This window comes from Talaromyces rugulosus, chromosome III (genome assembly GCF_013368755.1).
Source record: "Talaromyces rugulosus chromosome III, complete sequence".
Classification (NCBI taxonomy): Eukaryota; Fungi; Ascomycota; class Eurotiomycetes; order Eurotiales; family Trichocomaceae; genus Talaromyces; species Talaromyces rugulosus.
Genome location: NC_049563.1, coordinates 4949436 through 4976723, shown reverse-complemented (window position 1 = coordinate 4976723; position 27288 = coordinate 4949436). Strand labels below are relative to the sequence as shown.

At 47.3% G+C, this 27288-nt stretch overlaps 10 protein-coding genes across 10 annotated transcripts; 6 read left to right on the top strand and 4 right to left on the bottom strand.

Annotated features, from left to right (window-relative positions):
* Positions 1–1041: 1041 nt before the first annotated feature.
* TRUGW13939_06501 (uncharacterized protein) lies at positions 1042–2928 on the top strand (the record flags this gene model as incomplete). The annotated part of the gene is made up of 4 exons (XM_035489652.1): positions 1042–1178; positions 1232–2217; positions 2270–2436; positions 2488–2928. The coding sequence occupies 4 exons, from the start codon at positions 1042–1044 to the stop codon at positions 2926–2928; spliced, it is 1731 nt and encodes a 576-aa protein (XP_035345545.1).
* Positions 2929–3270: 342 nt separating this feature from the next.
* TRUGW13939_06500 (uncharacterized protein) lies at positions 3271–4220 on the bottom strand (the record flags this gene model as incomplete). Its single annotated transcript, XM_035489651.1, has 5 exons — positions 3271–3298; positions 3345–3469; positions 3521–3764; positions 3820–4160; positions 4215–4220. Coding segments are annotated over 5 exons (744 nt in total), but the record flags the coding sequence as incomplete, so codon positions are not given.
* Positions 4221–6486: 2266 nt separating this feature from the next.
* TRUGW13939_06499 (uncharacterized protein) lies at positions 6487–7845 on the bottom strand (the record flags this gene model as incomplete). The annotated part of the gene is made up of 3 exons (XM_035489650.1): positions 6487–7146; positions 7202–7251; positions 7560–7845. The coding sequence occupies 3 exons, from the start codon at positions 7843–7845 to the stop codon at positions 6487–6489; spliced, it is 996 nt and encodes a 331-aa protein (XP_035345543.1).
* A 1075-nt stretch (positions 7846–8920) lies between these two features.
* Positions 8921–9760, top strand: TRUGW13939_06498 (uncharacterized protein; the record flags this gene model as incomplete). The annotated part of the gene is made up of 2 exons (XM_035489649.1): positions 8921–9353; positions 9414–9760. The coding sequence occupies 2 exons, from the start codon at positions 8921–8923 to the stop codon at positions 9758–9760; spliced, it is 780 nt and encodes a 259-aa protein (XP_035345542.1).
* An 843-nt stretch (positions 9761–10603) lies between these two features.
* On the bottom strand, positions 10604–12322 carry TRUGW13939_06497 (uncharacterized protein; the record flags this gene model as incomplete). Its single annotated transcript, XM_035489648.1, has 3 exons — positions 10604–11477; positions 11529–12105; positions 12163–12322. 3 exons carry the CDS (start codon positions 12320–12322, stop codon positions 10604–10606), a joined length of 1611 nt encoding a protein of 536 aa, XP_035345541.1.
* Positions 12323–13565: 1243 nt separating this feature from the next.
* Positions 13566–15099, top strand: TRUGW13939_06496 (uncharacterized protein; the record flags this gene model as incomplete). Its single annotated transcript, XM_035489647.1, has 2 exons — positions 13566–13960; positions 14022–15099. The coding sequence occupies 2 exons, from the start codon at positions 13566–13568 to the stop codon at positions 15097–15099; spliced, it is 1473 nt and encodes a 490-aa protein (XP_035345540.1).
* Positions 15100–15545: 446 nt separating this feature from the next.
* Positions 15546–17496, top strand: TRUGW13939_06495 (uncharacterized protein; the record flags this gene model as incomplete). Its single annotated transcript, XM_035489646.1, has 3 exons — positions 15546–15851; positions 15944–16621; positions 16690–17496. The coding sequence occupies 3 exons, from the start codon at positions 15546–15548 to the stop codon at positions 17494–17496; spliced, it is 1791 nt and encodes a 596-aa protein (XP_035345539.1).
* A 568-nt stretch (positions 17497–18064) lies between these two features.
* Positions 18065–18661, bottom strand: TRUGW13939_06494 (uncharacterized protein; the record flags this gene model as incomplete). Its single annotated transcript, XM_035489645.1, has 1 exon — positions 18065–18661. One exon carries the CDS (start codon positions 18659–18661, stop codon positions 18065–18067), a length of 597 nt encoding a protein of 198 aa, XP_035345538.1.
* A 210-nt stretch (positions 18662–18871) lies between these two features.
* On the top strand, positions 18872–19498 carry TRUGW13939_06493 (uncharacterized protein; the record flags this gene model as incomplete). The annotated part of the gene is made up of 5 exons (XM_035489644.1): positions 18872–19025; positions 19093–19112; positions 19213–19265; positions 19332–19380; positions 19439–19498. 5 exons carry the CDS (start codon positions 18872–18874, stop codon positions 19496–19498), a joined length of 336 nt encoding a protein of 111 aa, XP_035345537.1.
* An 848-nt stretch (positions 19499–20346) lies between these two features.
* TRUGW13939_06492 (uncharacterized protein) lies at positions 20347–26842 on the top strand (the record flags this gene model as incomplete). The annotated part of the gene is made up of 2 exons (XM_035489643.1): positions 20347–26513; positions 26575–26842. The coding sequence occupies 2 exons, from the start codon at positions 20347–20349 to the stop codon at positions 26840–26842; spliced, it is 6435 nt and encodes a 2144-aa protein (XP_035345536.1).
* Positions 26843–27288: the final 446 nt, after the last annotated feature.

The following is a 27288-nucleotide window of genomic DNA, read 5'->3' as shown; positions in this document are numbered from 1 at the left end:
AAGAGAATGACAGGAAATTTTCGCCACATATCATCAAATATTTCTGATTCAGAGTAAAAATTGTGATTTCGAAGCCTCTAGCGAAATTCAACCGGCTGTCTTATTCATCCTTGCAACCGCGTTCGAGATGGCGATTTCTTTCAAACTCGGCCGTAGAGCAACAAAATATGGTGCCTGAACATCGTGAACATCCGAAATCCGAAATTTTGTATATTTCCTTAGAGGTCGTTGTTTACCCCAGATTGTCGCGGTCTGGATCGCATACTACCCCGGACCCATTATTATTGACACCCTCGCATGCAATGCAAACTGCACTCTGTTTAGTGGAGCGGAATCCACCCTCTGTGGAAAACGGGTAGCCCGGATGCCGATCTTCCCAGGACTTCGCCCGTGTCCCAACAGCGAAGCACTGCCCCGGACTAATCAAAAGACACAGCGGGGAATCACCAACAACTGGTAGCAGCGCTGACATTCGATCGCAACTGGCCAATAGCTTCGATTCACCGGTCTGAATTTCAGCCAGAGGTGACACACAATGTGTCTGAATATTGGCCCAGACGATGGCCACGAATACTCTGCAGTGGTCCTTGTCTTTCAAGGGAGGCCCCGAGACTCGGAGAATTGACCGCTCGTGTTAAACTCTCTCTCATTTGTCGATAATGTATACGCGAGTCGTCCAAGCGCCGGCACCATTTCCGCCGAAGCAAGGCTGTTCCCCCTCAACACGGCCTTGGCCGTGTTTGACAGCCAGTCGTTAGTTTTTCCTTCCAGTCAGGCGGTAGTACTCACGTGGAGAATGGGGGTTTCCTGGCGTTGGGACACAGATGTCTCGTAGTAATCCTCACTAGTGCCGATTGGAGACGGACCTATGGGGTAATGCTGCGGTTCAGTCATCGGGATTTAAAAAGGTGCAACTGTTGTTAATAATTAGAATTCACCCCCTCCAACAAAGCCTATAAGCTTCTCCCGGGTTTGTCGCCGTCTCCTAGCCTTGCGTGTTGTTTGGTCCAAAACACACCCCTCCGGGCATACTGCTGCGCAATGGGCAATCCTAGCGATGCCTTTGTTGGTTCCATTGACCAAGGAACAACTAGTACTCGGTTTTTGATTTTCAACAAAGACGGTGAGCCTGTTGCATCCCATCAAATTGAATTCACGCAAATATACCCCAACCCAGGGTGCGTATTATCCTAATGGTTTTAGGTTCCATTTGAAAGCTGATTGTTTATAGATGGCATGAGCATGATCCCTTCGAACTCGTATCCTCCGCCGAAACGTGTATCGACGAAGCAGTTAAAAAATTCGAACTCCTCGGTCACTCCCGAACGGAAATCAGGACAATTGGGATCACAAACCAGAGAGAAACCACGGTGGTATGGGACTCTGAAACGGGGGAACCGTTAAATAATGCCATCGTATGGACGGACACTCGATCGCAGTCTATTGTTGAAGAACTGAAATCTCAAAAAGGCGCAGATGATCTCCAAAACATCTGTGGTCTGCCACTATCAACATATCCATCCTCTACCAAATTGCTATGGATGCTACGACACATCCCGAAAGTAAAGGCGGCCTATGAGAAGGGTAGGCTTGCTTTTGGTACAGTTGATTCTTGGCTAGTATATTGTTTGAATGGCGGGGCTGCGGAAAACGTCTTCGTTTCTGATCCCACCAACGCATCCAGAACAATGTTCATGAATCTCGAAACGCTGCAATACGATGACCGCCTTCTGGATTTCTTTGGAGTCAAAGGCAAATTACACCTCCCCAGAGTTGTTCCTTCTTCGGATAGGAAAGCGTACGGCTCGATTTCTTCTGGCCTGCTCCAGGGAGTCCCAATTATGGGTTGCTTGGGGGACCAGTCTTCGGCACTGGTTGGACAGAAGGGGTTTTATCCAGGCTTGGCCAAGAACACATATGGGACAGGGTGCTTTCTGTTATATAACGTGGGCGACAAGCCGGTCATTTCGAAGCATGGTCTTTTAGCAACTGTAGCATTCCAGTTTGACGATAAGCCTGTATATGCCCTGGAGGGCAGCATTGCAGTCGCAGGATCAGGTATCAAGTTCCTTCAGAATAATCTCACTTTACTCAGGGATTCGAAAGAGGTGGACGAATTGGCAACGACGGTGGAGGATAATGGCGGCTGTGTTTTCGTCACAGCATTTAGTGGTCTCTTTGCACCATACTGGATTGATAGTGCTAAAGGAACGATCTGTGAGTCAGACTACGGTAAATCTGAAGAGAATAGAGACTTATCGGACAACAGTTGGCATCACCCAATACACCCAGAAAGGCCATATTGCGCGAGCAACATTGGAAGCAACATGCTATCAGACAAAAGCTATATTAGATGCTATGGAAAAGGATAGCGGCCATGCACTGTCAGAGCTCGCAGTGGACGGTGGCGTCAGTAATTCAGACCTAACAATGCAGGTAAGCTTCCTTGGCTTTAAACTTTTGCGCCAAAACTCACCAAATCTGTAGATTCAAGCCGACTTGATATCGATTCCGGTATACCGACCAAAAATGCGGGAGACCACTGCGTTGGGTGCAGCTATTGCCGCTGGAATGGCTGCTGGATTGTGGCGTAACTTTACCGAGCTGCGAGACATCAACCGGGCTGGAGGTGTAGTATTTGAACCCAGCGTATCACACGAGAAGAGTGCCGAGATGTTCTCGTTGTGGGAGAAGGCTGTACACATGTCCGAAGGATGGGTAGACAACGAGCCCCTCTCAAGTGCAATTAACATAAAGCAGCCGAGGAAGCCATCTGTTGTTGTCAATGGTAAATCCAACGAGCTGACTTCCCAATCTGTTTTCGATGACCTAGACGACGCAGATGAAGAGGATCTACTACTTGAACTCCGCAAAATCGAGATTCAGCAGGCGCTGAAACGTCTCAGGAAGGGGAAAACATTAGCCTGAAAGTCTCCAGTCGCGCAGGGTGACTTTTTCCGGACCAATGAAACGCGTGTATATAATCGACTAATATATAGCCATGAGTGTATGAAATGAATCTATGAATGAATTTTTGCGTGAAGTCCTGCAAGTAGTGGTGGTCAGGTGATTCGGGACAGACAAGGCAGGAGCGAAAAGTTGACAAGACTCAATTCTCGACCATGAAAATCTTGATTTCTTTTATTATTCGCAAACAGTTACAGTACAAGTTGAAGGAAAATTTGGTGCGCTGGTCATTAGTCCAGGCTTCTATATTAATAATGGTATACCCAAACGTCGACCCCCAGAAGAACAATAAGACATTTGAATTCAGCGTTTCTGACCATAGACCAGATGACTATCTAGATGTTAGTAGGTCACGCATATTGGCGAAGAAAACTTACAATTCAATCGGAGTATTTGAATCAAGGTTTTGAAACCCTTCAGATTCGAGACCACACCAGCTTAAGCTGTTTGCAAAGTGTTTCCTGTCAGCCCCTGGATGATTGTCACCTCCACTGACCGGTGTCTAGAACAGAGTTAGCAGCCCCGTGCGCTATACGCGGATAAGAAGCCGTACCAATGAAGAATTCTCGCTCCAGTTACCTAGAGGAAGAAGCTTTCTCTCCATGCGAATGTTGACAAAACCTGCTTCGTGCATGCGGTTCATCAAGAAAGATCCAGGGTTATGGATTGCACTCCCCGATCCCAAAGCTTTATGGCAGCCATCAACCCGCTTTAGCGAATGCCTGCTTGATGGTTTGCAAATATTGGGGGCGCTCCCATAGTGACTCATATCTTGGAACTCAACCCATCCGCCAGATCTACAATTCCTAGTTTACTTAGTATATAATCAATAGAGAAGCCTGATGGACTTACTCATAACATTGCTGTACGAGTCTCGACCTGTCATATATCGTCCCAATCATGTACCGTGCGTGGATGTAGTCAAATTGGAAGCCAAAGGCCCAGTCATCTTCGATATCATCGAGTTCAAAGCATACATTGGGAGGCACCATCATGGGTTGGGAGGGACTCAGATCGATTCCTATGACCTCGGCACTAGGGTAGATATCTCCCATATTAATGCACCATTTTCCTGTGCCGCAACCTAGGTCCAAGATACGCTGCGGATTTGACTCAATTGGAGCTATGTGTAGCTGCCCGTCCAATGCTGTTGTGATCAAGCAATCCATCAGGTCAAGGCGATTAAGCTCATCCTAGGAAATTTCACCATAAGAAAAAGACCATCATATGAAACCAAAAGAACTTACTTCATCCTGCCGAAAATTGTAAGCTCTCAATACAAAAGGTCAAAATCTTGATGAGACATTGGTGAAAGCTAACGTACTAGATAAATGCATGTATCTCCGAATCTATACACGCAATACGTTTGGCCATTCTTGTGAATATAATCTACGATGCTAGGAACGAGGGATAACGTAGACCCAATTTCCCTAAAAATGCGTTAATATGATATCCTGAAAAAAAAATCCAGTGATATTTAAGGCGAACAAACGGCTCTGAATACCCCTCGTCGATGTCCACTTCTGAATACATTGATACGGCCACAAAATCGATAGATGCGAATGAATGATAACTCATGCGAATATATATTCATATTTTAAAGCATCCAACACGAGGGATCACAATTACAAATACATACTCCACAAATTAAATCAAAGACCGGGATTCGGTATCATTTTGAGAAAATTCTCCGTACCGCTTTTATTGAGAATAACACTTATTGTTCTTACGGCTGAGTCCGTGTCCACGCGGCTATAATATGAGCAAGTAATGTTGTTAAGTCTCACAGAGTAGACAAATCATAAATGCTGAAAATAATGAAAATTTCGAACGCTTTCTTTGGGAACTGTGCTTTTCCCCCTCTGGGTGATATCTCCGAGCTCCTCGGTTGTCTACATCGGAGTAATTTGGAATTTTTTTTCTTATTTTGTAAGACAACGGAATCAGTAGGAAGAAGGTGTCTCAAAGAGTACTGAGAAAATTAGTACAAAGCTTTCCTCGTTGGGGTACGTGCACTAGATGACAGTGGGAACAAAGCGAAATATAGTAGCCTACACATAGAAATAGGCGAGCTAACCGAGCTTTAGTCAAGACATCTCGAAAAAAGAAAATGGTCCGGCTAGCCAGGTGACCCCTTGCCGAAAAAGAACAAAAAAAACTAAAGATGGTCTTTTCTTTATTACGGACATGCCGAATGAGGCCGGCAGTGTCTTTGTTCCAAGTTTCCAGGATTTCGCCACGTCATTGTTACAGAGACATTCTGCCAAGGCGCTCTAGTTACATTAAATGTGATTTGTTTTGTTTATGACGTATTTTAAACCATTAAACCTTTTCAGGTTAGCATACCTGTTGATTAGAGTACGTTTTGTCATTAAAAAGATAAAACATGAATGATTAAATATGTTTAAATTATGTATAGTATTGAATTAATTATTTCTAGTCTAAATCACAAACCTTTTATCAACAAGTGGGGCGGAATTGGAGTAGAGAGAGTGCTTGTAGTGAAGCAGGTTTTGGGTTTTGTACTTAATATTGAATGATTTAAAACCTCCTTCATTGTTTTACACATATTACTTGCTTTAATTCTGCCCCACTGCCAAGACACTCTAACTATGCCCCGTTAGTGTAATAGTTTCCATCGTTGAATGTGTTTTGAAATGGCTACTGAATGACAATACCTTACACCTCGTCGATTCATCACCTGCACACATAGCTGGTGTAAAAATCAGATGATCAGCCTTGTGTTATCCCGACGCCTTCGCTCGGGTCCACATGTACTAAATCGCGTTGAATCTGGTCATTTGGACTATGATTCATGTTTTACAATACCTGTTCTTGAATGCAACTGATACAGACAGTTACAATTAGCCTTGTGTATGTGAAAACGTGAGTGGGACCTGAAATTGTACGTATTATGTGCAGTTAGATAGCTGCCATTCAGCGGCAGTAATATTTTTTATACATAGTACAAGTTACATGATTGTTTTCTTCCACGTTTGGCCTTCTCAGTATCCTTTTTTCTATGTACCTTTCTGCCGCTAAGAATTCACCAGAACCGGTATATTCTGCGGTAGCATAAGCAGTGATATGCGAAATCATGTGCTAATGTTTTTACTATTCATCCCAGACGTCTTTGTGGATTCATTCCTTGCTCCAGCGGTCTCCAAGACCTATTTACTCCATTAGCGTACACAAATCTATACTATAAGATATCTTCCCTCGTTAGATACTGTAACTCAATGCAATACACAATATTACAGTACACGTCATACTCACACTCCTGTAATCCGCCACTCAAACACTTTGTAATCTTTGTTGAAAAGGGCCATTGAATAAGAAATCAAATAATGATGGTTTCTGCTGCTCTCGCACAATATTCATTTCGTGGATTTGGAGTGACGGTGCTCGAATATGCAGGTACCTGATGCGCGTTTCATTTCATGTTCACCGGAATGGGGGTCAGAATCTCTCGGTTTGACATCTTCGCCTACCTATCCGTAGCGCAAGCTGTCTTCCATTCTATGCGAGTTGTCCCGACTGCCAACGGTTGATACTAGATTCCGTATTGGACTGATACCGACGGATTCGACAGAGCACGGTCAAAAGATCTCTTCTCGTTGCTTGCAATACATCAATGTCGGCATGGCCATTCTCTTTCTTTGCGTATTCTCCTGATGTTTGTGCTGCAGCAGAGTCTGTGCCAATATCGCTTTCTGCGAAGCCAACCCTCTTGAGATTCAATAAAATTTCATTTTCCCACCACATTAGACGCTCTTGGAACACAGACATATCCTGCAAGTTGCCGCGTACATTGAATAATTGCTTTTTCCATGAATCGTAGTTTCCAGGCTTAGAATCAACCCACGATAGGCGTCTGTCTTCCAATCGGCTTCTTGAAATCCTCCTCAGCATCAACTTAGTAAGATTCAACCAGTGCGCCGCAACAACGCGGTTCAAAAAGACTGCCGACACCAGTCGATCAGAAATTGCCGCTTCGATTAGAGATTGTTCAGCATTTTCCCACTGCGTCTTAATGCTTTCAAAAAGCGAGTCGCATGGGACGACAACCAGATCCTGAGTCAATGGAGAGATGCCACAGTAAGTATGACTATATGGCAAAATTTTCTTTTCCGTCCTTATTGACGAAAGGTTTGAGCGGTGGGTCGAGTAGTATGACGCCTAGGACGTCTAGATTGAAAAGCTACAATAGCGCCGCATTTTAAGGGTCACTCACAATTCCACCCACCATCTGCCAAATGCTCACCCTAGAAAGACACATTACGCCTAACAAGCCAAACCATTTCCCCTTTGCTCTTCTGACTCATATAAACACTAAAAGGAAAGATCCGTCGCGGAACACAAGATGACGTATAGATTTCGTTATAATAGTGGGTGCTGTCCAACTCAGGAGGATCTGAAATGGGCATCTCGAATATGTTCTGATTGGTATTGTAGGGTTTAAGAGACTCGACAATCATCCGCTGGTTTTTCTAGCATGTCATAATAGCGCAATGTGTACTGTATTTTTGGGTCTGCCAGTGACGGAAGACACTGACACGCAGACGAGCTGATATCATCAAAATGATACGTACGTGAGTGATTTGTGAAGAATGTAGGATTCATTTTGAAGTGTAATTTCGCCCAATGCTTATACTCCTGGTTGAGATCTTCGAGGAGATATAAGCGATGACGACATGGTAATCCTCTATCCTGATATTTGTCTTCATGCGTAATATATTCGTCGAAATCGTGAATCGTCTGAAAGGGACGGAAGAGCGGCCTTTGTCCATTAGCTGCATGGAACTCGAGGACACCGGCCTTGGATGGTTGGGACCATGTGGAGTCAATAAACTCCTCTTCAAATGGGTATCTCGGCATTTTCGAATTCTATCTGTTTCCTAGAATGGGTTTTTATTACTTAAAAAGACAGTAAGGTTGTGAATCTGACACTTTGGGCTTGAGAGCAATGCGGATTTTATAAATATATCACGAGGCTCCGTCAGGTGTCCTCGTCAGTGATCCGTCAATATGATACGAGAATCGCAGCCACTCCACCAGTTGACAGCTTTATGGACCCATTGCACAAAACTTTACGAGGTCAGTAAATATCATAGATTTTGTCCATTTGCAACCAGAAGCATATTTCCGCATTCGACTAGATTATTTTCCCAATTTTCAGCTAACGTTACGGAAGAGTTGTAGTATAATACTAAGCACATCGCATGATGTAACCTAACTATGCTATCAGATGATACGGTATTTATCAACCTGGCTGTTACTATAAAGGTGAACTTGCTCTGGGTGTTAGCCTTGAACTTAATCGTGACTAAGGGTTGTGCAGCAACAGAGAAGTGGGACTGTACTGGCGTTTCCCTGAAAGTATTTAGGCCCATCTTGGCGTAGGGCTTGAGAAACAATTAGAGTGAGCAGGGCCCCGACACCGGTTTTGCCTCCAAGTGTACCAGGCTATCGCTAGTGTAGCGAGGGTTCAGGGTAAATGAAATCATCCATCCATCATCCGAGTGTACCAGGCTTAGACACTCTCTCCAGCGCTAGACACACATCTCAAGATATAGTATTCGCCGTTCGCAGCCAATTTTTTAGTCTAAGTTCATATACTCCTTATGTTCTACTGTTCAGTGTTTATGAGTATTGGCTATCATATTAGACTGTTCAAGGCTATCCGCACAAACCCCATTGGCCCGCATAGACCAGAACTGAAGTTAAAATTGGGCCAGGTATTGAGACCTCTAAGGCTCCAACTCGGTGACGTTAAGCTTCTTCCAGAATTGGACTGGCTCAATCAATGCTACTGTACAAAATCCCAACAAACCTTTAAAACGACATATCATGTCATGTAGCCCTTAAAATATTTAGGAGTCTACTTCTACCTCTATCCTGAACTATTTGTCCTGCTTTTTTTACTTTAATAATAAAACTCGATGATGCCAAGATGCCGTCGCCTGTTTTATTCGCAGACATGGGCAATCGCGTATACTATCAGCCAGGCGCACGAGTTAGCATTGCATTAGTACAACCGACAATCACTGTTGAACGAGATGAACTTGTATATTATATTTCAGCAAGGTTTATTCTTGAGACGGTTATCGTTGAGCCTCAACCGACGCCCAAGAAGAAATGGCACTTCCTGAATTCAATTCGTCTGACTTGCCAGAGTCATCGTACCGACGTTTGTTTGCCCGAATCAGATGCCACGCCAATCATGAAAATAACAAGTACGCAATCTCGAGGTTGGCAAGCTGGGGGTGGTGTCACAGCAGGTCCTACCCCAGGTGGGAATGTCAACTTCAGCATCGTCGGAAATACAGCAGTCACCCGAGATACCCAAACTGGATCTTGGGGGCTCGTTGCTTTTAAAGAACCTCGTAAGTAAGGTACTAGCACCTTATCATCACAGAAATTTTACACTGAAGACAGTTTCATAGTGCATAACGTTTGGCATTGGGAATCCAAAACGAAGACATTAGGATACGTTCCCGACGATGTAAAAACAAGCATGCGTCGAGCCATCACGGTTACTCGAACGCGCCCAATTGCCACTGTGAATGCCGAAAATGACCCAGTGGCAGCTTTCGACTTCAGTGTCACGGTAACTACTCCCTCATATTTATCAAGACGACCTAAGTTGCTTATCTACACCAGATTGTCCCAAGCGAATGTGGCCATGGATTTCGTTTTCACGCCTTCCATTACTGGCAGCAATGCACAAATTCTGATCCTGAGCGTGGATTCCACACAATATGGAACCATGGAGAACCTCACCCTGCGGTAAATGTCCAATTCACTCTTCTGTTGAATCAGACTGCGAGACAGCACTTACCGCCGTCTAAAACAATCAGACTTGATGAACAGCTAGCATCTCTGATAAGTTCAAATGTGAGCGTCTATTCCCTTCGAATCAAGCTGGTCACTTACAGCCAATAGAAACCTATTCTTCCGGGCTCCCTGGTTGATCATATCCGAGCAAATGAGCAAGAACTATTCGAATACTTGGGTGCCGGGCCAGTGGGTCGTCGCCTCACGCAGTCAATATATGGTGTGTCAGAAATCACAAATCTTTAAGGTGCCAGGTCCTTCGCATGGGTCCTTTGTGATTTGAGAGCCATCCACGCATGGAGTAGTGCGCTGTCAGACCATTAAGCCCTCTTCGCCCAGTAGTGTGATCATCTCACTGTCACCGGCCATCTCGTAGAGGGCGACTTTCGTTTCAAATATTCAGAGATCCTTGTTTGAACAAGCCTCGGATAGCTTACCCAACTGCCAATGGCATCTCGGGTCAATGTCGGACCGACCATTTTGTAATTGTACGGGTATAGTTATACCAAACATACACCAGTAAAATGCAAAATACATAAGCTAGCCGACTATATTCACGCTAAGCCGACAATTAGTGTCTCCATAGTGGGGAAGAATCAAACACAGAGAGTGCGAAACAATGAAGGAGGATTCGAATGTCTCTGTAATATTAATTTAATTTACAGGTTCTGTGTGAAATTGTGCGAGGGAGAAACATAAATTCGCAGTGATAAGTCGCATAATATCATGATAACCATGGAATACATCGAGACAAGGACAAATATCGTAACTTCGTGTATCTTGAGAGTGGCGGGGATTTTTAGGACTGTTTCTCGCCTTCTCTCAAAAAGACACAGTTCATTTCGGAGCCAGGACTAAGGGTGACCTCAAAGCGAAGTAGGGGATCCTCAACGCGGTCGTGGCCAGTAACAGGGACGGCAACGACTCGCTCGTATGCCTGGAATATTCTCACGAGCGTGTAACCCATTTCCAGCATGGCAAATTGCTGTCCAATACAAATGCGAGGACCGCCGTTGAATGGGATGAAGTGCCATGGCTTGGGCTGCCAGCCTGACATCCACCGTTCCGGAATCCACTTGCCGGGATCAAAATATTTCTCAGAATCCACATCATCATAGAGGAGACCTAAGCGCTGCATTATCATTGTAGAGTAGACGACCCTAGTTTCACCCCGGACGCCGACTGGCGATTTGCCATCAGGCCCACCACCACGAGGCAGCGATGTATCATGTAAGCTGTAGCGAACATTAAACGGGACTATAGGGTAGAATCGCAGCGTTTCGTTGATGAGTGCAGTAAGGTATTTCATTTCTTTCAGGTCGTTATATGTTGGCTTTTGAGCATGTGCTCCAACACCAAGACGCTCTTTGATCTCTGCTCTGAGCTTTGCAACGGCTTCAGGATGCCGCGACAACTCAAACGTACAGAAAGAAAGGGTTCCAGCCGTAGTGTCTCGTCCTGCCAGAAGAACGGCGACCAGCTGATCACGCAATACGCGTGGATCACGGGTAAATCGTGCCAGAGCATCGAGGAATGTGTCACGTTTAGAAAGTTTCTTGTCGAGTTCGTCGGGGCTGAGAGACAGGACCGTGTCAATATAAGGCTGGATAAAGTCATCCATGATCTTCAACTGTTCCCGGAACTTCTTCCGGGACATGAAGATGTTCAGTGGCCTGCGGTTGATTAATAACGTGAATTCAACCATTGTTTAAAAAGGTACTTACCCCATTCTGAAATAGTCCGCCTGTCTAGATTGCACGTAACGGAACGCTTCGGCGAATACTGTCGTGGGATTGGCCAGACTATCTGTCCCTTGTCCCAGGAGATAATCCGTGGCGGCGTCTAGAGTATAGCGGAAATATAGACCACCAACATCTACAATCTTACTTCCATGCGGTGATGAGTCGCCTCTAAAAAGTTGAATGAGTTTCTGAACATTGGTTTCGAAGATTTCGGTATCGACAATTCGATCTCGGACAAACATAGGCCGGATGAGATGTCGTGAGGCAGACCAGAGCTCGCCATCAGTGGCGAAGATGCTATCACCTAGAAACTCGCGCCATTCCTGATGAAAGGTCTGTCCCTTTCCAAAGTCATTGAACTGGCCAGTCAATAGGGCCTTGATATTCTCCGGGTCAATCGTGAAGATGATTCGGTTTGAGATTAAGGAGTTGATCTCTGTCGTGAGAGGGAAACGGCCGACTTTCCTTGCTATTCTCGTACGATCCATAGTCCCATGCCAAAATTCGAGTTCTTTAAAATTCTTTCGTGCTTGCATCGATTGATAGATAAAATCGCCCGCTTGAGAACATTTAGCCCTTTGCTGCGATATGACTGTGCATCAACACAGTAACTCACCCACGGGAAGATAACTAGGAATCTCTGGAGCCTTTCCTCCCAGATTCTGGATTTCTCTGGCAACTCGGAATTTCATCACGAAGAAAAGCACCACTAGGAAAAGGCCGGACCCGAAGGCCACCTTCTCCAGCGAGAGGTTCGAGAGTACTTCCTCAATCATGACTACTTCGTGCGTTGTTTTTGCTGATTGTAAGAACAGCAAGAAGTTCCGGGCTCACTGGCCCATTATTTCTACCTACGACCGGCGGGGTACGATATAAGTAGTAGTGCTATATCCCCGCAATAATGGTGTGGAGGGCTAGTGGAATCTTGAGCCCCGAGTCCCGAGACTTTGGATTATATTGATGATCAACAATGATATCCACAGCCCTTTGTGGTTTCAATCCCAGATATCGACTGAGATTGACCCTCGTACCACGTAGAGCCCAGGAATCTTTTGTTTGGGTTGCTCTTGCTCAATAGCATTGAGTATAGCATGGAATTTGTTGTTTTTTCTGTCTAAACATTTTTTCCCATGGCCTGTCATCATCAGGGTCCCCGCACGATCCAAGGCCGACGGCCGAAAGCTGGGGCTCCACAGTGTCAACGTGCATGGTCATTTCAGCCCTCACCAAGGCTCAATGATATCAGCGACGTTGCCTTTAGACACGTGAAGTTCCGGTGTCAGCGAGCGGGCGGCTTTCTGATTAGCTGTCTCGGTTCAGATTGCACATATGGCTTCAATGTATCGCCGTAGTGCCGAGGGCGGTGAGATTCTGCCATGATCTGCTTTTACGTCGTCCTGGGCACCAATAATCTCGTCCGAATTATTGTCAATAGCAGGAAAACTAATTGTCTGAGTAGTTCGTCTGTTCACCGTCGATAGATAGTTTACTGCTGGTGTGCCCTGCGGAGTCTGACAAGGATATATGCTAGTTTCCGCGCTTGGTTGTATACTTAGTAACATTTCTTTGCATGGATATGCAACACACCAGTTGACATTCCCTAAAATCCGAAAATTTCAAATCCTCGGCCTGGCTGAAAGGCTCTTCTATGCCCTGTAACACTCTATTTCCAGAATAGCAAAAAAAACTGCTGGTCGTGTCAAGTCCTTTGCATCGCGGCAAATATGGTCACGTGATGTCTTTGTTTAGGCCGCCAAGTCGAGCGCCAAACCTGTGGCGTTAGCCTTCTTTGGCGCGTTGCCTCTTATCAGTCAACCTCCACAACCCTGCTGCGCAACACATCTTCTCTCTAATACACACTCCTCTCAGCCGGCTCGAGATCAGATTAGACACCTGTATTCCGCTGTCGAAGGATACCTTCCTTTAGCGTCTTACCACGTCGCCCCGGTGGCGCCAAAATAAAGCACGGTACTTGTCAAAAACCTAAACTTCGGCTTTTCCTACTTGGACAGAGAGAAAATGGCGTCGGAAGTTGCTCTAGGAACCCCGCTGGCTGAGGCCTTGAGCAATGTGGTGCAGCCTAAGCTGGTGGAAATGGGATGGAGCGCTGACGGTGGAGAGGACTCTGCGCTCACCGAATATGTCATTCTCATGCTCGTCAACGGAAAATCTCAAGAACAAATTGCGGAAGAGCTTTCAAATGACTTGCTCAATCTCGGTGAGGGCGACACACAGGCCCTCGACTTCTCTCGATGGCTTTTTGAGCAGGTGGAGGTTCTCAATCGGAACATCAACGGCTTGGCCTCGATACCTGACGCATCGCAATCGGCCCCCGTGGGCGATGGCCAGGATACCGCCCAGTCCCAAGCACAACAAGATGCTGATATGAGTGATTCTTTACTTCAAGACACCATGTATGTATCCTTCATTCTAATCTTCAAGAATTGCGCTGCTAACAAACACTTGCTCTCACAGCCCGACAGGACCTCGGGCCATGCGCAACAATGCGCAACGTGGCAATGGACGTCTACTCAATCAAATAAATAGAAATCTGGAAAGGGGTCCGGACGCTGCGCTTCACCGCGTTCGTGGCCAGCAAGGCACTGGGCGCATCAACACGCATGGGCAGAAGGGTCCACGCAATCAACATGGAGCTGGACGCATGGGTTTCAATCGACAAATGGGCGGCATGGGTTTTGGCCCAATGAATGGCCCCGGAGCTGCAAACATGATGCAGATGACCCCCGATAATCAGATGCAGCTCATGTCAATGCTCGAAGAACAAGCCAGGATGATGTCGCAACTTATGCCAGGCTTCATGCCCCCGGCCGTAAACCCGAATTTTCAACAACAGCAGCAGCAAGGTCGGTCACTTTTTGAACGCGTCGATCGGCCGGCACACAAGCAAGGCGGTGGTATTTTCAAGCCTCGGGCGGCTCAGAATGGAATATCGACTACGAATGGGGAGGATACCGAAATGGACACATCGGGCGACCAGGCTGCCGCCGATGGACAAAGCAGCGCAGAGGGCGTTTGTCGATTCAATCTTCGCTGCACAAGGAAAGACTGTCCTTATGCACACCAATCGCCCGCCGCTCCCCAGGGTGCGCCTGTCGACGTGAACGACACCTGTCCCTTCGGAGCCGCTTGCAAAAATAAGAAATGCACAGGCAGACATCCATCTCCGGCTGTCAAGGCGTCACATCAATCCGAAGAAATCTGTCGGTTCTTCCCCAACTGTACCAACCCCAACTGCTCCTTTAAACACCCAAGCATGCCGCTCTGCCGGAATGGAGCCGACTGTACTGCTGAAGGGTGCAAGTTCACCCATCTCACCACAGCATGCAAATACAATCCTTGCATGAACAGAAGTTGTCCTTACAAACACACGGAGGGTCAAAAGTCTAGCTTCCCGGACAAGGTATGGGTTGCAGGTCGAGAGAAATCGCATGTCAGTGAAAGAAAGTTCGTTCAAGATGAGAACGCAGAGGAGGAGCTCATTAAACCTGAAGTTGTCACAGAGGGAGCTCAAGCCGAGGAAGTCATTACGTAGATGGAAAAGGCTTGTCTTCTATGAGAGCAAGGATACACCTCCGTCACATCCTTCCAAGACTCCCGATTTTGGCATGTATTCTAATTTACATAATGTGTGGGGTGGATTACGGATAAATGGGCGTTTAGGGGTTTTGTACTGTATATTGAAATCGACTAAAAAGCCTGTATTGCTAGTTTTAAGAATTGTGTTGATAATAATCCATCGTATACAAGCCTACAAGAAGGCTGAAGCCGAATAAGGAATAGATCACTGGATTGACGTAGATCCGCTCGGCTTCCGCGGCGACGGCCTCGAGCAAATCAACTGATGCAACAACCTCACTTCTCTGCGAATATTGGGCCATTGGTCGAGCGCCATAGTTCCCTCGATCTCGCAGACAATTTAATTCTTTTCCCCCCTACCGCGGATGAGTTGAAGTAAACGCGTGCTTGACGACTGCAGACATGCGCAGGCACCATGTTCTCAACGCGGTTCAAGCGACGATATCAAGGCAAGCCCGGTGCTATTCTACCGACACCAAACCATTCAATGCCGCTGTGATCGGAGGAGGTATTACTGGAATGACGGCAGCATGGCGATTATGCCAAGATCCAAAATGCACCAAGGTTACTCTCTACGAAAAATCGCCCAGGCTAGGAGGCTGGCTGCAGTCGGAAAAAGTTGAAGTCGAAGGGGGGCATGTCGTGTTTGAATATGGACCACGCACAGTGAGATCGTCTACAGATACCAGTATGCCTATAGTGGACTTGGTAAGGAATAATGTCTACTTTTTTTCTTTTCTCTCTTCTATTTCTCCACCCCTGCTTTTCGTTGTTCTGCTGGCTGACATGCACTTTTCTAGCTCTTTAGTTTAGGCATGGAGGACGAAACAGTATTCCACGACAAAAACACCCCCGCCGCTACAAATCGCTTCATATATTATCCTGATCATCTGGTGCGCCTGCCTGGAAAGCGTCCAGGACCAAATGGAAAATTCTCCATACTGGAAACCTTGTCCACCGTCCTCAGAGAGCCGTTGTTCGAGGGTTCCCTACGAGCACTCGGCAACGAGTTACTCAACACCCCCCCAGAACACTTAGCAGATGAATCGGTTGCAAGTTTCTTGTCACGTAGATTCAATGCGCCAGTAGCCGAGAATATAGCATCCGCTCTCTGTCACGGCATCTATGCTGGCGATGTGAACAAGCTTAGCAGTGACGTTATGCTCCCGATACCACGTCTATACGAGAGGATGCACGGCTCGGTTATTTCGGCAATGGTGAATTCGATGGCGGATGAGTGGAGACTTGTCCCTACGGACTTCTTGCTAGCCCAATTTTCGGTTAAACACCAACGACACCATGAACACTTTCGTCGTATTGCCAAATTAACGAGTGATGCCAGTGTTATTACTGTCAAAGACGGGCTGGGTGGAATAGCTTCACGATTTGCCCAAAAGTTCAAGGAAGAACCCAAAATAAAAGTCATCACGGACGCACAGATCAACAGTATCAAGCTCGGTGGTGACGGTGATATCGCTGTAGGTGCCACAAACTTCTGAATAGTCCTGAAACCGCGTTACTGATATTATATTACCCGGTACCGCAGATCTCCACGCAGAATGACAAAAATACAGAGTCCCAAGCTTTTGACCGGGTGATTGCAACAGCATCACCGACTGAGCTGAACAAAATGATAGAGGCGGGCCACCCCGAGGACAGTGGACGAAAACCAGTCAAAACGATCGCACGTCTTAAGGACCATAACTATGCGGTGAACGTGATGGTCATTAATCTATATTACGACCAGCCCAATTTGATACCTCACCGAGGTTTTGGCTACCTCATTCCTCAAAATGTACCACTGGAACAAAATCCAGAGAGGGCACTGGGCGTGATCTTTGGCTCTGAAACTAGCCAAGGTCAAGACACAGCGCCGGGCACGAAGTTGACGATCATGATGGGTGGTCATTGGTGGGACAATTGGCCCGATTCTGATATTCCAAGCACCGAAGAAGCCATTGCCATGTCGCGAAGATTACTAAAACGACATCTTGGAATTGACGAAACGCCCGCGGTTGCCAGGGCGCGGTTCCAACGCCAGGCTGTTCCTCAATATACAGTGCATCATTTACACCGAATGACTACATTATCGGGTGAGGTACGAGAAGAATTCAACTCTCGTCTGACCCTCGCCGGAAACTGGTATGGTATAACTGGCGTTGGCCTCACTAACTGCGTCGCTCAGGCTTATCTGGCCGCTTCTTATGGCGTTGGATCTTTCCCTGGTCCTCCTAAGGAGCCGGTCGAGAGAAAGTTCGTGACCGAGATGGAGAAACAAGTGGGAGGTGTAGCATATCATCCACACCTCTTTAGGAGGCTCCCGAACGGCATAAACTCGCCCGACGAATTTTAAGCAATATGGGAGTTGGTCACTTTATATCCATTCGATTGTGAATATTTCAATCTCGCGGCGTCTTTTTATCCTCTTTCTTTTTGATGAAAAAAAGACTACAAAAACATGCCCTAGATGTACACTAAACAAGCAATACAGATTTTGAGGGACCCAAGCCCCGATCCCTCTCTGCATATCCATACCAATCCATATAAATCATCCGTATCTCGAGTCCAGATTTAGCTTCCATAGAATTGTTCTCTTGGTACTGTCATAGTTGTGATCTTGCTTTGATGGCAAGAGTGTGCCTGCCCTGCAATTCGTGCAATACTCCCAGATACCGAGATAAGTTCAAGATTGACCAGAGCTAGAACCGATCCGCGGATAGATAAGCAAGCATATGCGGTCTTCCCGGTGGTCGAGACGAATTTGGTAGACGGATATAAATCTAAGTGTCAGGGTATGCATCATCGTACTCTGTCTCTCCTTTGATATAAGCCGAGTTGTGTTCTGTTTTGCTTGTGAAGCCATGTGTACTGATTCCATTTGATTCATTCATTGCTCCTGGAGAGCTCGTAGTTTGGGGGCATCATGCAGTCGACTTTGATTCTCCATCGCCATCAAAGCCCAACGTGTCTAGTTCTCGGATAAGCTCGTTGATTTTGATGATTTTTGCCAGCTGCTCTGGGAGCAGAGATTCGCCCTTGTCCTTCTTCTCGCGAAGGTCTCGTGCCTGCCTGAGCTTTTTCTTCAAGTTGCGAGCCTTTTTCTCCTTTTCGGCGTCCGGATCAAGTGCCTGTTCAGTGACTTCGGCCTTGCTATCAGTCGCATTTGCGGCCTCAGTCTGCTTTTCATCCTCTTCTGGCTGCTCCTCAGCCTTGGCCTTCTTCTTCGCTTCTCGACGCTTGGCGTTCTTGTTGCTCGCAGTGTTCACACTCTGGTTGTTGTCACCGGTCGCCAGCCCTTCTGCGCCTGGAACGCCGCCTTTCCCACGAGTCTGCCATGCGGCGGCTGAACGGTTTCTGTAGACCTTGACGTCTTCTGGGGGCTGGTACCCTGGGCGAATGCGGATTTCTCTGCGTTTTGTACCATCTGCTCGGGTCGACGAAGGAACATGACGTTGGCCTGTCGTTTCGTCCAGGACGATGCCAGAAGACGTCGGAGTTTCCTTGTCCTGCTCTGGCATTTTTTTGGGCAAGTGTCGTCGGCTCGTGTGAGAGTTTTTCGTCGGATGGTGACGAGCGGGCGAGGACTCTGGGTCCTAGAAAATCGCACAGGAACGTTAAAGCGAAGAAGCTCCTATTCCCACCAAGCGCAGAGAGAAAAAGAACAGTTGGTTGGTTAGTTAGAATCTTGTTCTTTTCCTGCACACGGAAAGTAACCAACGGAGCAGCCAATGAGCGGGCCGGAGATTCTCGGGTCATCGGGCGGAGTCGACTTCCAACCTCGAACCTCCAAACAACCCCGAGAACTCTCACTCTGCTCCTCGTCACTCGCTGCTTCCTCCCTCTCGACTTCTCGACCCCAAATTCGCGTCGGAAACAATGGCTGTGAGTTTTTCAATCTATTGCTATGTACATGCAAGTCAATGGCTAACGTGTCGGCTTTTCGCGGCAGCTTTCGCAAGTCCTCTACCGGTAAGTCTCTCTCCTTCGACTAGAACACGACAGAACAAGAAGCTTCCAGCTGAAACAGCATTGCTGACATACATTGCGACAATATAGCACCTTCTTCCAGAGGAACGCGGTCTACCTCACCAGCATCTTCGTCAGTGCCTTTGCTTTTGAGATGTACGTCGCAATACGAGGATCCCTTTCGCATGCTGGCAATCGCTAACTTGGGTATTTCACAACCAGTGCATTCGACTCTACTTCCAACAAGATCTGGGACACCCTCAACCAGGGCGTACGTACTTTTCAATTTCGTCTCCGTGCACTACTGTACTGACCACCCACATCTGCAGCGCCAATGGAAGGATATCCGTCACCAGTACATCCAGGCGGCCGAGGAAGATGAAGAATAGATCACACAGCTTCAAATCTACAAAACTCTAGCTAGAGTTTTCATTTCGTGCGATCGAGGGAGGGTTTTAAGAAGGATTCCGTGTACTTGTTCAATGATGCCATTCTGAGAGGGGCTGGGCAAAAGCAAATAGAGGCTCGCGCCAAATTTTTTTATATGTGACAACAATAAATTATTTTCACTGCATATTCACAAGCTCCAATTTCTTCTAGCGGCTCTTTGCTAAATGTTCTGGCTCGCGCAATTAGGGGAACCCGGGGAAAAAAAAATAGGCTTTGGATGGCGGCCGTAGTGTTTGCCTTAGGTTTTAGGCTCGTCGCAGCGGGCTCACGATGTCATAGCCGGGAAGTTCACTGCGCTCCTCCCCATTTATTTCTGCTATCTGCAACAACCACCTTCAGTTTTCTCCCCTGCTGCAGAACCATCGCTGCATCCTGTGGTCTATCGACCGACTAGACTTGAATTCCAACCGTACGCATCGTTTCTTTTTGTGACGTTGGTCGCCACCAGGGATCGCTTTGCTGCGTAATCCTTTGATAGCAGTTTTGGCTCACCCACCTCCCCCGCCATTAATTAATACACATAGTAAGCCGTGTCCAACGAAACCTCATTTTACAGCTGTCTTTTGTAACTATCAGAGAGCCCTATGTGGTATCATTTTTCATCTCCGTTTGTTGGATCCACCGCTTGGGGTTTAATGCTGATCACTTTCACTTCTTCCAGATCACACAGTCTGATAACATCTATTATCATCTGTCCCCAGACCCAAGCGAGCTCAATCCACCAGACTTGTCAACACTTCCCTATGATTACCTACGAAAACCACCGCTAAAAACAAAAAACAAAGCTATGCTCACAGAGAGTGAGAGAATGCTTGGCGACGGCCTCTTGCGCCTCCCAAACAAGCATAATTTCCGCTATGGACCCAAGGCAGCAGAAGAGCTTCTCCAACTCCTCTTTCGCTCACTTTCCGGATACGATTCGCAACGCCTGAAATTATTGTTTCCCGATGGAGCACCCGAAGATAAGCCATGGAAATTGACAGAGGCACAGGGCGCTCGGGAAGGTGCCGAGTACAGCGAGGCTGCCCGTGGCAAACGTTGCGGTCATATCTTTAGAGCTGGTGAAGGAACATATCGGTGTATTACATGCGCGGCAGATGATACCTGCGTTCTGTGTAGCCGCTGCTTCGACGCCTCGGACCATACGGGTCATCAATATCAAATCTCGCTGTCCCCTGGTAACTGCGGATGTTGCGACTGTGGTGATGAGGAAGCCTGGCGAGTTCCTCTGTGCTGTGCCATCCATACCGATAGCGGTGATTCAAAGGGCAAACAGCGTGCCAAGAATGAGCTCCCAAGTGCATGGGTCGAAGATATCCGAGTAACAGTCTCACGAGCAGTAGATTATTTCTGTGATGTTATTTCTTGCTCCCCAGAGCAGCTGCGGCTACCAAAGTCCGAGCAAGGAATTCGACATGACGAAGAAGCCTCACGACTGCACCCAGGATGGTACGGAAAAGGTGACGAGCACGAAGACGAACCCGAGTTCGCGCTAGCCTTGTGGAATGACGAAAAACACACCATTCGTGATGTCTCCCATCAGGTCACACGTGCGTGTCGCGAGCGAGCTAGTTTCGGAGAAGCAAAAGCACACGAGACGAACGACATGGGCCGCAGCGTGGTCAAGTATTCTAAGGATTTGAATAAGCTGCTACAAGTATCCCGAACGATCGAACATATCAAAGTCACTGTTACCATCCGTTCCGCCAGAGACACTTTTAGGGAACAGATGTGCGGCACCATTGTCGAATGGCTTTCCGATATTGCTGGCTGCAGCTTTGGTGAAGACAGCGAAATTCTCCGTCATGTCGTTTGCGAGGAACTTCTACGCCCTTGGCGACGGGGAAGCGGTGCTTACAATGCCGATATTGGAATGCAAGGCATTGATGACCATGAACGACACGAGTACGCACAGCCATATCGGGCGATTACTCTGACGCTATCTCCTCAGGGAGATGTATTCGTCGGCTCAGATGACGATGACGACGAAATTGATGATAACGGAGAAGACCAAGACGAGAACGGGGAAGATGCGGATGCGGATGCAGATTATATAAATGTCACCCGTGATGATGATGACGATGATGAAGATGATTACGAGGAAATGGAAATTGACCTTGAGCGTTTGAGGCAAGAGGTTGAGAACAATGACGATGACGACGATGTCGATATGAGCAATATGGAAGATGAGCTAGAAGCAACTGCAGCTGCATTTGCAAGATATTCACATCCGCCCCCTCCACCTCCGCCTCCCGCTCCGCCAACTGCTCACCAGGGCGGTGGTGCTCAGACAGATATAGAAATGGGTGATAGAACACCCCAGCACGAATCGGCCCATGTTAATATACCCAAAACACCGACAATCTCTGTCAAGCCATCAGCCGCCAAGACTCCGATGTACTGGCAGACACGACCTGCTCAACCCCAGGGGGATATCCCTCCGCATGAAGACCTCACGCAGCGCACTCGCCTTGACTGGATGATCCTATTTGATCTGAGACTATGGAAGAAGGCAAGAACAGACCTCCGCGATCTCTACATCAGCACGGTAGTCAATGTTCCCCAGTTCAAACGCATCATGGGACTGCGCCTTTCTGCACTGTACACCGCGCTGGCGCAGCTATATTTGATTGCTGACCGAGAACCGGATCATTCAATCGTGAATTTGTCACTCCAACTCCTCACTACCCCATCGATAACAGAGGAGATTGTCCATCGTGATAACTTTCTTACCAAAGTTATGGCTATTCTTTATACCTTCCTCACCACCCGTCAAGTTGGCGAGCCTTGGGAAGTCAATCCAACTGCAACATTAGCCTTTGATGCCGGCTCGGTGACGAACCGCCGTCTCTATCATTTCTTCCTCGACCTACGCTACCTCCTTCAGTCAGAATTTGTACAAAACCGGATTCGTTCAGAAGATCAATATCTTTTACAATTCCTAGATCTCGTCAAGTTACCACAAGGAATCTGTCCGAATTTGAGGGCCGTCGGAGAGCACGTAGAGTACGAAACGGATACGTGGATCAGCGCTTCAATATTGATGAGAGAGATCAATCGCCTGTGTCGTCAGTTCTGCGAAGCATTCCGACATCCGCTGGATGGACATGGCGAAAATCTTATGCGCGCCATCAAAGCTGCGGCCGTTTCGGCAATTGTTCACTCGACAGGAGTTGAAAGGAAGCGGTTCGACCAGGCGGAAATCAAAGATGTTGTTCGGTTCAAGCAGCTCCCATACTTTGACTTTGAGCTCTCACAAGTCTCTTCCGAGGATCAGATTCAACGGCATCGGGTTGTTGACTTTGTGGTAGAAAAGGGTTCCATCAGTTTCCACCACGCTCTGCATTATACTCTCTCGTGGTTGTTAGAATGTGGCCGAAGCATGACCGGGGACCTAATGCGTGATATTCTGCTGGATGCTGCCCAGACGGCTAATGAGAAATCTGTTCATGACAGACATCTGAGTAACGAGGATCTTCTTCTCGCGATGTTTGACTATCCCCTTCGTGTTTGCGCTTGGCTGGCTCAGATGAAAGCAGGAATGTGGGTACGCAATGGTTTGAGTCTCCGACATCAAATGTCTCAATATCGTGGCGTCTCCTCTCGTGACTTTGCCTATTATCGGGACATTTTCTTGCTCCAAACCGCTCTTGTGACATGTGACTCAAGCCGGGTTCTTGCCTCAATTGCTGAGCGGTTTGGAATCGTTGCATGGTTCAATGGCAACTACCAGCCTCGTCCTGGGTATGAGGATTCTCAGATTGTCGATGTAGCAGAGGAATTCGTGCACTTGCTCATTATCTTGATCACCGATCGCACGTCACTTACCGCCAACGATGATGATGCCATGCTGGCTCGCGAAAATATCAGCCGTGATATTGCCCATGTGCTCTGTTTCAGGCCTCTGTCATTCTCTGACTTGTCAACGCGCTTGAGTGACAAGTTATTGGAAACAGACATGTTCCAAGACGTCTTGGAAGACGTTGCCACATTCCGTCCTCCTGAGGGATTGAACGACACCGGCACGTTTGAGCTCAAGCCTGAATACATTGATTTGGTCGACCCGTTTAGTGCTCATTACAACAAGAACCAACGGGACGAAGCAGAGAGTATTTATCGGGCGTGGATGGCGAAGAAGACGGGTAAGAAGGCTTCTGACATTGTATTTGAGCCCAAGCTGCGGCCTGTTACAATCGGAGCATTCTCGGCCCTTTCGGGCTTCACCAAGACTGCGTTGTTCGCAGAGATTATACATCATTGTCTCGATTATTCCCTATGTTTCAAAGACAAGACACCGCAAATTCCGGTAACACGGGTGGAAACATTTCTCCATATCGTGCTCCATTTAACTCTCATCGGTACCCAAGAAGACAACAGTGTAGAAGATGATACTGGAATTCAACGGTACGAATCATTCATATGGCAGGCTCTATCAAAGTCGAAAATGACTCAAAATTGTGGCAACCTTACCACTGTTGGTCTTCTGGAAAAGATATCGGTTACGAGCGAGTTTGAGAGCTGTGGCGCGAAGATCAAGCATATCATCAAAATGATGTGGCACAAGCAACCACGATCATATACCTCGGCTACCGCAAGTTTGAAATTTCCGTATGAGCGCCTTGATACGAATTCACCGGCAACAAATGTCGAATCTGAACAGGAACTTAAAAAGAAGCAAGCTCTAGATCGGCAAGCGCGTGTCATGGCACAGTTTCAACAGCAACAGCAAAATTTCCTCAATAGTCAAGGCGCTTTTGATTGGGGCGAAGAGGATTTTAGTGATACAGAATCGGAGACAATCGGCGAGACGGAGAGCAAGACCTGGAAATTTCCCAGTGGCACTTGTATTCTCTGTCAGGAGGAGACCAATGACTCGAGGCTCTTTGGAACCTTTGCCTTGGTCCAGGATAGCAGCATCTTGCGTCTAACTGATATCTACGAAAAGGACTGGATACGAGAGGTTTTGAGAAACCCAACCAGCCTTGACCGCTCTGCAGAATCTATTCGGCCATTTGGTGTTGCAGGACAAAACCGGATCGAGGTCAAGAAGCTTGATTCCTCTGGTGGTGAGAAGATTGGTGAGAAGATTGGTCTTAGTAAAGGGTTTTCCTCCAAGAATACTCTTCGTGGCCCGGTGACTACTGGCTGCGGCCATATCATGCATTATGCATGCTTTGAAGTTTATTGCACAGCTACACAGAGACGCCACTCGCAACAAGTTGCACGGAATCATCCAGAGAATTTGGGGCTGAAGGAATTTGTCTGCCCCCTTTGCAAGGCTCTAGGAAATGCATTTTTACCGATTATCTGGAAAGGCAAGGAAGAGTCATACCCCGGCGTGCTCAGTACGCAGCGCTCCTTTGATCAATTTATTCTTGAAGATTTAAAGTCCACACTTTCGCAACCTCCCAACTATCCGTTGGTTGTCACAGAGAACGATAAAGTCCAGCTATCTGCCTATCGAGATTTGTTCAGCGAGTATCTCAGCAAATCTCTTGTGGCCCCGTTATCCAGCAAGGTCGATCAGTTAAGGGCGTCAATACCGCCTCCTCCACCGGTACCGGCTGCTTTCTGGACGCTGCCCACGCCGCGAGTGCTCATGCCAGGCATCTTCCCCAATCCTGATGAAATGAATGCAGGGAGCCCGCTTCCACCCCCGCCTCCGACTGCTGAGACACCTGTTTCTGAGCTAGTACAGGTCTATCGGAGGCTGAAGAAGACACTGCGAGAAAACCAGATCCAGTCACAATTCCCTTACTCACAGGAAGTTAGTAATGGGGAAGACCTTATTTATACAGATTCTCTAATTCGAAGTTTCGGATTCAGCATCTCTGCTCTGGAAATTGCGCATCGTGGTGTTGAGTCAGATCCGGGAGCGACACTCTTGGATAAAATACCCCAGCTAACATTGACGCACCTTCGCGTGCTTGCTGAGACAGCATATGCCTACGCAGCTGTTGGTGGAGTCTCGAACCCGTCAACAAAGAATCGCGCAACGCAAGAGTTCCAAGAGATGCATCGGCAGAAGATCTGTCAGCTCTTTGTGGGCCATCCCGTCGTCAACGGCACCGCCTTGCTTGACGACGTGCGCAACATAGAGCCCTTGCTGGGCATGGACACTTTTGTGTTCCTTGCCGAATGCTCTCTGTCACTATTACCTGTGCTCAAGATGGAGATTGCACATCTGGTGCAACTTTGTTACGTGGCGGAGATCCTCAAGGTCGCAGTCACTTTTATTCTATGGAATCATGTACTCAAAGACGAGTTGGCTCGTCATGAAGACGAAATCGACACCGACTCGGCAAGGGCCCAATATGCAGTTACCAGGAACTTCTTCGATGCAGTGGTATCGGAGTTAAAGTCAAATTCCATTGGCCGTGCTGCGGGATCGTCGATCATAAGCGGTTTCCTGAAGGAAGGGGAAGATTCTAATACACCACGACTAGTCATGGCTTTGCGACGTCTCATCTCGAGCTACGCGTTGCCGTTTTTGAGAAAGACGGTGATCTTGCTTCATGTCCAGTATGGCGTTGACTTCCCGAGTGCGGGTCTAGGAGATGAAAGTACTACTGAGTTGGACCGGTTGACCCATGTACTCCGATTGCCCACGTTGGATCAGATTTTCGCGTCCTTTTCACCGGCGCGAGCGAGTGACAATCCTTGGTACAGGGTGTTGTCTGGGTGGATCTTCCACTGGAACGCATCTCGCTCGGGAATTAAGCTGGAAGACCACCGACTGTGGCCTAGCCTGTCTCATCCGGCCATCTTTGAGCTGATTGGCTTACCAAAATATTTCGATTTGTTGATTGAAGAAGCCAACCGCAAACGCTGTCCCAACTCGAAGAAAGAGCTGAGCGACCCGAGCATTTGTCTGTTTTGTGGCGACATCTTTTGCTCGCAAGCCGTGTGCTGTATTGACAATGGATTGGGTGGTTGCAACCAGCACATGTTGAAGTGAGTTTCTTTCTTCTTTTTTTTCTTCCATTGTTTATTTCATGCTAACACAAGAAAAAAGATGTGGCAAAAACATCGGCTTGTTCATCAACATCCGCAAATGCACCGTCCTATACCTACACAACGGAAACGGATCCTGGCATTTCGCGCCGTATCTAGACCGCCACGGCGAAGTCGACCCTGGTCTGCGCCGAAGCCGGCAGTTGATTCTGAATCAGAAACGGTACGACAAGCTGCTGCGAGACGTGTGGCTTTCTCATGGGATTCCGACGACGATTAGTCGAAAGTTGGAGGCTGATATTAATACTGGCGGTTGGGAGACTATATAATCTTTTGTTGTGCTGTTTTATACTCTTTTTTTTCGATTTTGTTACCAAGAGTGACTGGTTGTTTTTAGAGATCTTACGCTTTTGACTTGAAGGGAAATTATAATCGGAGGGAAAAGAAAGGGGGTTAAGATTGTTACGTGTACAGTTGAGCAGACAGATATATCAACTACGAATTCATAACGAAGTTTTAAATACTAAAAGTTGTCTGTCGTTGATAGGTCTTGCTACCTCACTATGTAACAAGGGAAAGTGATGCCAAGGTATAGATATCAGATACTATCGAGGTAGCCACGGATAAGGTTGGTGGCGCACGGACAGATAGCTAGCTAGCGCCAAACCGCCTTTAGCATTTTTTTGACATCACATCTGCGATCACGACAACGAGACCAGCTTGGATTTCCCCAGTACTCTAGAGACGTGTCGATACTCCCACTAGAAATCCAGGT